Source organism: Juglans regia, chromosome 8 (genome assembly GCF_001411555.2).
Source record: "Juglans regia cultivar Chandler chromosome 8, Walnut 2.0, whole genome shotgun sequence".
NCBI lineage: Eukaryota > Viridiplantae > Streptophyta > Magnoliopsida > Fagales > Juglandaceae > Juglans > Juglans regia.
Window position 1 is genome coordinate 8142400 of NC_049908.1, and position 12392 is coordinate 8154791.

General features: G+C 32.1%; 2 protein-coding genes across 2 annotated transcripts; one reads left to right on the forward strand and one right to left on the reverse strand.

Annotated features, from left to right (window-relative positions):
* Positions 1-520: 520 nt before the first annotated feature.
* LOC109022250 lies at positions 521-4323 on the reverse strand. Its single transcript, XM_019005103.2, has 5 exons — positions 4107-4323; positions 1811-1943; positions 1460-1556; positions 1217-1303; positions 521-872 (listed from the first exon to the last, which is right to left on the reverse strand). The coding sequence occupies exons 1-5, from the start codon at positions 4162-4164 to the stop codon at positions 738-740; spliced, it is 510 nt and encodes a 169-aa protein (XP_018860648.1). The 5' UTR covers positions 4165-4323; the 3' UTR covers positions 521-737.
* Positions 4324-5935: 1612 nt separating this feature from the next.
* LOC109022230 (MLO protein homolog 1-like) lies at positions 5936-11446 on the forward strand. Its single transcript, XM_019005074.1, has 14 exons — positions 5936-6067; positions 6217-6274; positions 6566-6825; positions 7615-7731; positions 8005-8065; positions 8538-8626; positions 8730-8804; positions 9045-9133; positions 9238-9287; positions 9521-9561; positions 9723-9896; positions 10080-10106; positions 10252-10380; positions 11060-11446. The coding sequence occupies exons 1-14, from the start codon at positions 5936-5938 to the stop codon at positions 11444-11446; spliced, it is 1689 nt and encodes a 562-aa protein (XP_018860619.1).
* The last annotated feature ends 946 nt before the right edge of the window (positions 11447-12392 follow it).

Here is a 12392-nt window from a genome sequence, read left to right on the forward strand (position 1 = left end):
CAACATTTCCCAGGCTAATATGTATGTGACTTAGCCTAGGTTGCAATTTCTTGATGATGTACAGAAGAATAAGTATTGCAATTTGTCAATAATCCCTGCTTCTGTTGGTAAACATGACTCATAATTGTAAGGACCTTTAGCCTGTTATATAACAAGGAAAATAAAACAGAGAAATAGGACAGAATTCACCTTGGGAACCACCTAATTATAGAATATGACAATGAAATCCAGGGAGTCCAAGATTCTCCCTAACTTGGGTAACTGACGATATCCAATGATGTTCTTGTTAGGGTCTCTGTCATTGGAGTTAAAATTGGTGTATGAATCAAGGGCTAGGATGTTAACCGTGATAGGATACAAATGCAATGTAAACTGAGAATGGTTAACTTCAACAAAAGAAAAGTAAACTGAGAATGGTTAACTTGGGAGAGTTAAAAAAAAGTGTCAACTTGTAACAGCCTACAACATGGACATTTCAAATAGCTGCAGATACACACGCTTGGAAACGCACACTACAATATTGCTTTCAAATTGACCAGATTCCGAGCAATTTCAAATTGACCAGATAATTGTATTTTTCGCCCATCCTGCCAAAAGCCATCATGTTCGAAGAAACAACTAAAGTGATTGTTGAGAGTGAAAGGAATGGCATTACAAGAAATTCGACAATAATTTATTAAGTCTCAAAGTATACAGGTAGCGAAGGCCATTTAATACCATAATGTAATCAAGAACAATTATATGGCAGCCTCAACTTCATCAGAAATCACATCCGCACCATTTGGGGTTTCTTCTGATCGGAGCTGAGTAGACACATCGTCTATAGCAGAGTTCAGCTGTGCGATCTTCTCAGCCAGTACTTTCCGTGTTTTCTATAGAAGGAAGAGTGGGCCATTCAGAAAACATGAATATTTTCAGATAATAAATGTAAGGTGAAATGTGATACAATAACTTAGAATATTTCAGAACAGAAGCAAAAGCAGTTTACAGTATTCTAGAGATAAAACTAGTGAAAATGTGAAAATGGAAAGTGGGAATATCACATTTCAGCAGAACACTAATACTACATGAGCGACCAAATAAATATTATAAAGCACCAATAAAATTATAATATTTCATGATTATCCATTAGGAACAAGTAAATCATATGCATTTCAAATTTTAAATACTAGTCCTTGTGAATTGATTATAGACAGAGTCAAGGGCAACTTTCCACCTCCAAAGCCTTTTCTTCATCGTATATGAATTTGGGCAGTTTCCTCATTAAATCCTTTCGGTCGGCTCCAGCCAGAGTTTTGCTGATCTGTAGGAGATGAATCAAAATAAAAAATGTAGTGAGAAAAAAAAATATATCCAGATCGACATGTGACAGTCAAAGAGAAGTGCTAGCTGCTAGCCACCCACAGTATAGTGGCTTCTACCATTTGCAGGTAAAGTTCGAGGTAAAGAAGCACCAGACCTGAGGTGCATATACACAACTGAGTGCACCAACTATTAGTCCTCCCAATACAAAGCCACCTGCAAAGATGCTTGCACTACTTGGCCCTCCACGATCACTGTAATAACAAAATATAAGCATGATACTGGCATTAACAATTTCCTGTCATATATAATATGCCCCAACCTAACCCAAACAAGAACAAAAACTAAAGTTAAAGTTAACATATAAATTCAAAACCAATAATGATATTAACTTACTTTAAACTCAGAAAATCAAGAGCTATGATTCATTTTGAACTGTAACTTGCAAATTGAAACCACACATAAGAACAACAGTTTTAGGATCACAAAGTAACTGCAAATATAATACCTATACCCAGCTTGAACTATGAGTGGCCTTCTAGACATACTCAGTTGCAATTTCCCCATGCGATTGGTACTAAGCAACCGGTTGGTGGGGGCTGCATTTCCAAGAAATTGGCCCAATGGCTTCAGAGAAGATCCTAGAAAAGAGTCCACAGGAATAGATAAGCATACATACTTTAAAACTAAACAGAAAACAGTGTGGGAACCTAGCTCCACATTTAGAGATATATTATGTAGCTTTATTGTGAGCAACAAATACATTTTTAAAATATAATCCCAAGAAGAAACAATGAAAAACAACATAAAACCTTCTGCGACAGGTTTGAATTATGGTGAGTAAATATGCAGCATGAACCTCAGCAGACTGTCAAGTATGCCAGCCATCTACATTCAAGAACCACTGCTTCCTAAGGCGAGAAGACATGGAAAGGGCAACCAACTCTATTACAAATATTAAAAAAAAAATTACTTCTATCATTTTTTTTTTAAAAAAAAAAGAACAAAAACAAAAACAAACCAATAAGATTATTTTGCCTCAGATACAAGAAAATACAATATTTGAGTATGAAGCATGGTTAAATATCTGGAATCCAGTATTACAAGGTTATCAAGTATCTTAAGATTGGGAATAAAGGCGGCCATGCCAGTACGATAAGTAAAAATCCAGGTGCGGATAAACTTTACGACCTAAATAACCCAAGCAGACCCTAAAAAATCTGAAGAGCCTGAGCTAGATTTCTGAAACTCAACATCCAAAGCCCAATCTCCATAAAACGAAAAAAAAAAAAAAAAAACTTGATTCAAGTGTTAGATTTTGTTAAAATAATAAAACTATTTTGGGTATTTTAGATAATAATGTAACAATGTAGTATTTCATTTTCCTTATGTGTTTAAATAAAATCTTGTGCATTGATGGAGAGTCAACTATATTTATGGTAATCCAGAATCATGGAGATTTTGAAGTGTAGGAGAAATGTGAATCCCACATTGAGTAATTATAAAATAGACAAGATGTTTATATTGAATCCTCCTTACCATAGAATTGTCTTAAAGTGAAGGAGAAGAGGGCTTCAAAAGCTGCCTAGCAGTGGCAGCGTACACATCCTCGTGAGGAGCTTTAAATTATTTTTGAAATATTAATTTAGATTCGCAAGTCATCTCAGCTCATCTCAACTCATCTCAATACTATTCATTACTATTCAGCAACTTTAACTCACAAATCTCACTACTATTCACAACTCATTTCATTACTATTCACAATTTATCTCAACTTATCTCAGCTCATCTCAGATCATCTTCGAATCCAAACGTCTCCTAGTCTTGCCTATAAGAGTTACAGATCCGAAATTAAATAGAAAACTAGCCGTTTTCTAGCTGTTGATGTGCATTATTACATACAGGAGTTACAAACTCCATATTCAAGAAGGGGATTTAATATGCACATCATGTGGGATTTATGGCCATCAGTTTTGAATTTGAATGGCCAACTTTATTGTACTCTTGATGGTCTATTATTAAATAATCACCTGACCATTTCGAAAATGATAACAACTTCTATCCAACAATTCCTTTCTATCTCAAAATTCTCATAAAGGGTGTTTTAAGTTATTCTAGAAAGTGCTAATCTAAAATAACGAGGTTTTGTCAATACTCTGTAGCACGAAGAAAGGGGACAAAATATGTTCTAAAGAAATCTTCGTTACGATCGATCGAGCCGAGAAGTTCAAAATATTTTTTGTTTCCGTGTTTTTATCATATATTTTCTTATAATTTTCCAATATCAAGAACTCGAAACATTTAAGACCCAATTTTATGTTCAGCTGAAAAGTTACATTCAGATGTTTTACACTCTTGTGGGGTTTTTCTAAGATGAGCAAGATCAGCATCCCATAAAAAAAGGGTATTATATACAAGTCAATCTATCATCTTTACAGCCTTCTTTCTCTCATTCTCGCCGAGAACCACACTAATTTTCTAAGCATGCAAAAAAACCCATGAAAGAAACTAAAAGATGCAGATTCCCAAAACAAAATACTCTAAGACAAAGACAATTATTAGAACATAAGCTGAGAGAAGTAAACATTAGCTAGTTCAATAAAATGGAATGAACGCGCTAATAAATATCTTTCAACTTGATCGATAGGATATTTCGGACAGGTTATTAAATTTAAGAACGCAATCAAAGAAAAGAAAGAAAGGAAAAAAACACAGAATTGAGCAATTGCTGTAGGAGAATCTGAAGAAAAATTAATAATAATCCGAGAAAGGAAGGAAGGCAGAAATGCGAGAGAAAAGGTTACCAGGTAACTGGGTAACCGGATTGCTCGTCAAAATCAACGAATTCGAAACAGCGGCCATTGTTTGTAAACAAAAAGGCGCACCGAGAGAGGGAGTGTGGGAATAACTGCGAGACGGTTTCCAGAAGTGAACAATAAAGCAGATAAGCTTCCTGAATTCGATGATTACTAGGCTTCGAGGCGGAAACTTAACTTTAATTTAAGGAAACATTTCGTTCCAAACTATGACCATTTTTTAGCGAGTTATTGCATTTTTAAAGAAAAAGTTTTATTCCCAAGTAGCATAAGTATAATATTTAACGAATTATTTAAATTTTAAAATTTAAATTTAAAATTAAATTATATCACATATCTACTTAAAGATAAAAATTTTCATTTTTAACTCAAACCTTTTAATATCAAAATCCACAAGTTATATTATCGGATTTTTTATATTGATCAAAATCAATAATTTAAATTGATTTTTGTTGACTGTATGTATATTTTTTACGCATTCTACTAATGTGACTGATCAAAACAATTATTTATATTAAAAAAAATTGATGCAGCCAATTATTATAATAGAGTACACAAAAAATATGTAAAAATGACTACAGATAGAATTTTTTATTTAAATTTTACTATGCAATCTTTCATCTACATTTTCAAAATTTTCTTTATTAAAAATTTATAAATAAAAGATAAAATTAATAATCTTAATTATATACATTAGAATTATTCTCTTTGGTGTCTTTAAAGCTAGCTACCTACTTTCCTAGTGGGGAAAACAACAACTGGAAGCATCCATACATATTATATAATTCTCCAAAAGACTTTAATAATCTTTATTCTATACACTAGATTATTTGGCATTACACACCAACCTTTTAAGTAATATTTAAAAATAAAAACTAATTTTTAAAGGGTATTAATTAGATGGATTTTTTTTTTTTTTAATTTGACAAACAATACGTACAATTTAACGTAAAGGAGTGCTACAACAACAAATAGATTACATATAAATAATTTTACAAATTAACGTGGTTTTATTTTATCTGTCAGATTTATTTTACAATCTGACAAACTACACAATCCCAACCTTCCACTAACAAAAGGATCATGACATACTAGTTGAACTATAATCGATATAATACTGATCTTCTATTGACGAAATTTTCAACACCATCTACTAGAAATAATCCCCCTTATAGATCACCGGATTGAACAAAAGGTAGAGGAAGCTGGAAATTGTCATTAACCTATCAGCTCGTAATTAATAATTTAATAACAAGAAATGCTACAGTTATACAGAGGTTTTATAAAAATAAATTTATAAATTAATTTATATAATTTTATATATATGATAGGTTAAATTTATTTTACAAAAAAAATAATTTTTCAATCTAACATATTACATTAAATTTCATTTATTTTTTTGACATCTCTTTATTGTTAAATCATTTACGTCAAGAACACCTACTATTAATTAACCATTTCGACTTTGACTGGTTTCATTCTCTATTTTGACTGCAATAGCGCGCGCCTGGCCGGCTTGACGGGGCTACAGCTAGCAATCTAAGGATTACCTACCGTACGTATCGTTTTCCTGCAGGAAAAAAACACCAGTACGGGACAAGTTTAACGTATCATTTTAGGACCTCAAACGCGCAATCATCAGCTTTTCCAAGGGTACTTAAATGCTTAGATCCATCCTCTTGTTGCCTAGGAACTGCATGCAACACTTATAATTCTGGGAATTAGCCTAGTTTTTCTTAATTAAGATCGTGTCGACTGATCATATCTATCCCAAGAACGTACTTTAGTTTGCTTAATTTTCTTGAAGCAGTGCAGTAATGGCTGCCGGTAGTACTGCTGCAAGAGATAGGACTCTGGAGGAGACACCCACATGGGCGCTAGCGGTTGTGTGCGCTGTTTTTGTGATTATATCTGTCCTGATAGAACATGGGATTCATTCCGTTGGAAAGGTATATTAATGTTTTTATTAGAGCCAATTATCAATCATGCATGGGTTTTTTAATTTCTGGGTACGTACGTAGCATTTATATGCATGCATGCATGGTTTACTGCTACATCACCCCCATTTACCTTGCTTGTTTCTGTCCTGATCATGCAGTGGTTTCAGAAACGCCGGAAGAAGGCCATGAGTGAAGCATTGGAGAAAATCAAAGCTGGTTAATTATCTATTAATTAGAGTATCGTATTTATATATAATTATTGCGCCATTAATAGATTTGAGTGTTGGTCCAACGAGTTATATATATATATATATATATATATATATATATATGCTATATATTACGACACTCGTCTCAATTTCATCTTATTATATATGCTGATCACGCGACAGTATCCATCAACCGTGCATTAGATTAAAATGATATATACATTCAAAAGTGAAACATGATATATATTTACCAATCACATTTCCCATTAAAAGTAATTGTCTGTTTACTGTGTTGCAGAGTTGATGCTGTTAGGTTTCATTTCCCTACTGCTCACCGTGAGTACGAGATTTATAGCAAAGATATGCATCCCAGCTGAACTTGAAGACACAATGCTTCCATGCAAACCTTATGATCAATATAAGAAGGACGACACGGATGATGATGGTGAAGGAGATGGCAATTATGACAGAAGAAAGTTACTTTCATACGCTGAAAATGTAGTATGGCGTCGAGTCTTGGCTGGCGGCCCTGCTGGAGACGACTACTGCTCAAAATATGTAAGAAGCTGCATGTTATATACATATATATATATATATATATATATATATAGTACTTTAATTCTGGAACATGACTTTAAGACTTTTAACATGCAGGTTTTTCCATCAAACTAATTTCGGATTATATTCATCCAACTTATAATTAAGTTTGTAACTTTGACATGAAGTGTCCGTTGAATATAGGAAAGTAAGTCTTATTTAAACGACTGTTAATGCTACGTACAATTGTAGAGTGAGCAAGCGGGACGTAATTATTTTGAAAAAAAGTGAAGTTCATTATTAAAAGATTTGTTTTTTTTATTTATTTATTTGGATTCTATATTTACTCACTTTTTCAAAAGAATTGCAAGACATTTATACACTTTACGATTACAAATATCATTTATCTATTTAAAAAGTCTAAATTTAAAATATCATCGAGTATCTCTTGATCAACAAGTACATATTTTTTTAAGAGAATTAAGTAGTGCTTTCACAACCACAAATAAAAATCTCATAAAAATAAACTTACAAACTAACATGTATTCATATGATACACGTTAGATATACTTTACAATAAAAATAATTTTATAATATAACATACTACATCAAATTATGTCAGTTTGCGAGAATTTTTTTATACGTGGCTAAACCATTTTTTTTTTTAATTCGAATTTTAAAGGGATGTACATGACAAATTTAATCCATTGGGTTCCATTTTCCAATTAAGTTTGAAGAAAAATCATATTTATTTGTATACTGATCATGTGAAGGCAAATAACCCATTAAGGTTTTGTGGTAATTAATTAGGATAAAGTCCCATTGATCTCACCGTCTGGGGTGCACCAATTGCACATATTCATATTCGTCCTGGCTGTTTTTCATGTCCTCTACAGCGTCATTACCATGGCACTGGCGCAAGCTAAAGTATGTCGATCTCCTTATTAATTATATAATTAATTCTTAATAAGGCTATTTATTTACTATATTTTTTGGTTGGAAAATATTTTCTCCATGCTAGTATATATAAATTAAATTACTGCTTACAAAGGAGAAAAAAGGGTAATATTTATTTATTTATTTTTTTATGGATTTTTTTAGAAATATTAAGTTAATATAAACATCAAAGAAATATTTATTTATTTCTTATTTTTATGGGTTTTTATTTTATTTCTTACTTTGCTTGTGGATACTGATCAGACGAACAAATGGAAAGCTTGGGAATCGGAAACATCATCCTTGGAATACCAATTCACCAATGGTGATTTTTTTTTTTAAATCTCTTGGATTACTATACATTTTATTTTGAGAAATGAAAATTCATCATATTTTTTAAAGAGTAATGCTACATTTTATTTTGAGAAATAAAATTTATCATAATTTTTAAAGAGTAATGCTAGATACCGTCATGAGTTGTGAGTAAATATGAGACTCATATAAAAAAAAAAAAAAATTTTAATGTTAGACCTCGTTTTTTTTCAAAAAGAACATGTGGCGCTTATACAACTTATAATTATATTTAACATTACTCTTTAACAGTCGTGAAACATCAAAATAATAATTGTTAAATTATTTTTCTCTTATGAATTATTTCATAAGAAAAAAAAAAAGTGATTAAAAAGGCCTATTAATAATTTTTCTTCTATTTTCTGCAAATTCATTGGCTTGGGCCTATATTAAATATTTTTAGGAATTGAACCCAAAACTAATAGGCAATGGTTTTGATTCTTCAGACCCAGCAAGATTTAGGTTCACACATCAAACATCTTTTGTGAAGCGCCACTCTGCAGGCTTCTCAACAACAACTGGAATAAGATGGATCGTAAGCTTAAGATCATATATTCCTCCTCCTTCTTCTTCTTCTTCTTTTTTCGATTTTAATTTCTCTGAATTTGTTGTTTTGGAATGATGTTTTTGATGCATAGGTGGCATTTTTGAGGCAATTCTTTGGCTCGGTGTCAAAGGTGGACTATGTGACTATACGTCATGGATTTATAAATGTGAGTCAACGACCAGGTTTTTCATGCTCTTTTTTTCTGTCTTCGTTTATGTATACCATGCAAATCAGACCAAACTCAAAACACATATTTGAATTGAAAAATTCTTTTCATCAATTACTATTCATCATTTCACAACTCATGTTTTATGAAAAATACATCCACACACTATAAAAAAGTTACAGATATAGAATATGAAAATGAATAATAACTGATGTATAGCATTCATCGTTTGAATTGCAGGCACATTTTGCCCCAAACAGCAAGTTTAATTTCCATAAATATATTAAAAGATCCATGGAAGATGACTTCAAAATGGTGGTGGGTATCAGGTCAGTACTCTCCATCCATCTTTCAGTCCAAATTACAGTAGTACTGTACCAATGTTAATGTCTAATTAATGACCTAAAGTTTCTGTTTGTTCCTATTTTTGCAGCCTTCCACTGTGGCTTTCTGCTGTCATTTTCTTGCTTCTCAATGTTTACAGTAAATCTCTGATCTAATTTCCTATGAATAATGTTAGATAATACTACTACATTTGAGGCATATTTGGGATCCAAAAAACTACTTTTTCATGGTGGGCCTCGCTTTTTTTTTTTTTTTCAAATAGATTGTGCAAGATTTACACACTTTATAAATGTATGCAACATTACTCAATATTAAATAATTAAAAAAATTTAATGACGATGATTTTAACACTTTTCTCTTAAATGGTGCAGAATGGTACTCGCTCACCTGGTTGTCATTGGCACCACTAGTTGTAAGAAATTGATCAGAAATTACCTTAATTTCTATATACTGGTTGTCTCAAAATATACATAATCTAATTATCTTATACTATAGTTTAAAATTATTTAAATATTAGTGCCAGCTAGCTGAGCTGCATGCTGATCTGTATGATATTATTAATTTATTGCGCAGATACTTCTACTAGTTGGCACAAAGCTTGAGCTTATTATTATTGAGATGGCTCAAGAAATACAAGATCGAGCAACAGTTGTTGAGGGAGCTCCAGTGGTAGAGCCAAACAATAAGTATTTCTGGTTTAACAGTCCTCAATGGATTCTCTTTCTCATACATTTTACCATTTTCGAGGTAAAATCATGTCGCGCGACTATCTTTTATATATATATATATATATATATATTGTACTGATTTTTTCATTTATTTACTTTAAATACAACATAGAAATAATGAAATTTACGATTAAGAACATCATGATTTGATCTCCAATATTAATATTACATGGTTGTAACATGACTTGATTCATTTGTACAGTCAGCTTTCCAATTGGCATATTTTCTTGTGGATTTGTGTAAGTCATGATTTTGCACTCAAGCTATTATTTCAACTCATCACCTTATTTTATCCATTGATTTTTTGGTAAATGAAAGTGTAAAAGTGGAACTAATTTCTTGCATATATCATTGTGGAAATATTAGATGGCCAGTATGAGTTTGGGATGACATCTTGTTTCCGTGGAAACTTGCCGGCAGCATTGACTAGGGTTTCACTCGGCATAGCCCTTCTCATCCTTTGCAGCTATATCACCTTCCCTCTCTATGCCTTAGTAATACATGTAAGTGTACTAGCTAACAACCATTGAGATTAATTTCTTTGTTCTTTATGTAAAAGGGTGGCTTCCATTAATATTTGCGGATGGATTGAATTGGATTGTTCGATTTTAAAAAGAGAGAAATGCATTATGTGAGACGTTCTACAACATTAAATTATCTGAACCGACATTTCTCGGTATCAGACCATCCAGTCTGATTGAAAAATTAGAGAATGTCTCGATTGCCCATTTTGAATATGAATTCAGTGAACTAATTGTATTATTGTGATACCCAATATGATATGGATAAGAGTAGGTGGTGTATGAGATTCTATATTGCTTAGGAATGAGAAGTTTTTACTCTTTATAAGGTTCCAATAAGGCTCCAATTGTATCATTGACTAGTTCTTTTGGAGTATAGGCCATGTGATTTGCCTAATAGGCTCAAGTCCCACATTTCTGATTGGGATAGGCTCTGATACCATTTGTAATGCCCCAATGGAAGGCTCAAACCACATGACCTATACTCCAAAAGGACTAGTCAATGATATAATTGGAGCTCCATTGAAACCTTATATAGAGCAATAGCTTTTCCTTCCCAAGTAATGTGGGATCCTATACACCACATACTCTTATCCATATCATATGAGATATCACAATTATCAAACATGAACTTTTGACTCTCAATTCATCATGTCTACAGATGGGATCTCATATGAAGAAAGCTATATTTGAGGAGCAAACAGCAAATGCTCTTAAGAAGTGGCACAAGGATGCAAAAGATAGAAACAAGTTGAGGAAAGCTACTGGAGTAGATACTAGTTGTTCAAGATTAATGAGTGGGGAAAACACACCTAGCCAAGGAACATCACCCAGACACTTGCTCCACAACTACAAGTACAGGTCCAGTAAATTACAGCTCGAAGCTGGTGTTCTCAGTTCCCCAAGATCCTACCAATCTGATACTGACCTTTCAGAAATTGATCAGATCGGTTCCCCTGATCATCAATCAATAGGTCATGATCATCATGATCAACCACCAAGAGATGAAAACTCACATAGTATTGATTTTTCTTTTTCTAAGGCTTAAAAGGGCACCCAAATTTTGACAATTAAATTGTTTTTCTTTTTGGGTAGAGCTACCATTAAGTCAGTAACTAAGTAGTCCATTTCATCCATACTAACTCATGTTTATTTAAATTCTTGTGAGAATAACAAAACAATTATGTATAAAAAATTGAAATGAGTAATGTTACATACAGTCGTGGAATGCGTAAGCATCGTGTAATTATTTTGAAAAAGAGTAGAGTCTATTATTAAAAATTAAAGTTTTTTTTTTTCATATGAGTCTCGTAGTTACTCACTTTAATTTTTCAAATGAATTAAACGATAGTGCCGCACTCCACAATTATAAAAAATATAATTTCTCCTTACAAAATTTCTCGTTGTTCATGCGAGTTCCGAGTTTTACTTACAACATTAATAAACACTCAATAAATGGCTTACGACTCATCAATTTGGTTTTTTGTATTTTTGTTTTCAAATCACCCATTTTCTAGAATGTTTTAAAGAGTTTGAAATGCAATTAAATGACCACATCTGTATTATTCTTGATTTTAACATCATGCTTCTAATCAAAGTAAGATGTTGCATTTAATTACATTAATTTGGATGGCTAGCTATTAAAAGACAAAAGCAAAACCACATATGGGAATCTTTGAGTTTTTTAAATTGATGGGCACTACAATTAATGTCTAGCTAAGTTGCTTTCCCGTCAAGGAAACTTCAAAGAGGACTGCTATATCCACAAATAAATTATATAAAAATAATTTTATAAATTGACGTGACATTATTTGATCCATTAGATCTATTTTATAATAAAAATAATTTTACAATCTGACGAATTATATCAAATCATGTCAATTTATAAAATTACTTTTGTATAATTATATTATGGCTAGAGTATTTTCCAACTTTAAATTAATAAAACAAAGAAGATTCCAAATCATTAGTGGGACAGACAAAATGCATCAATC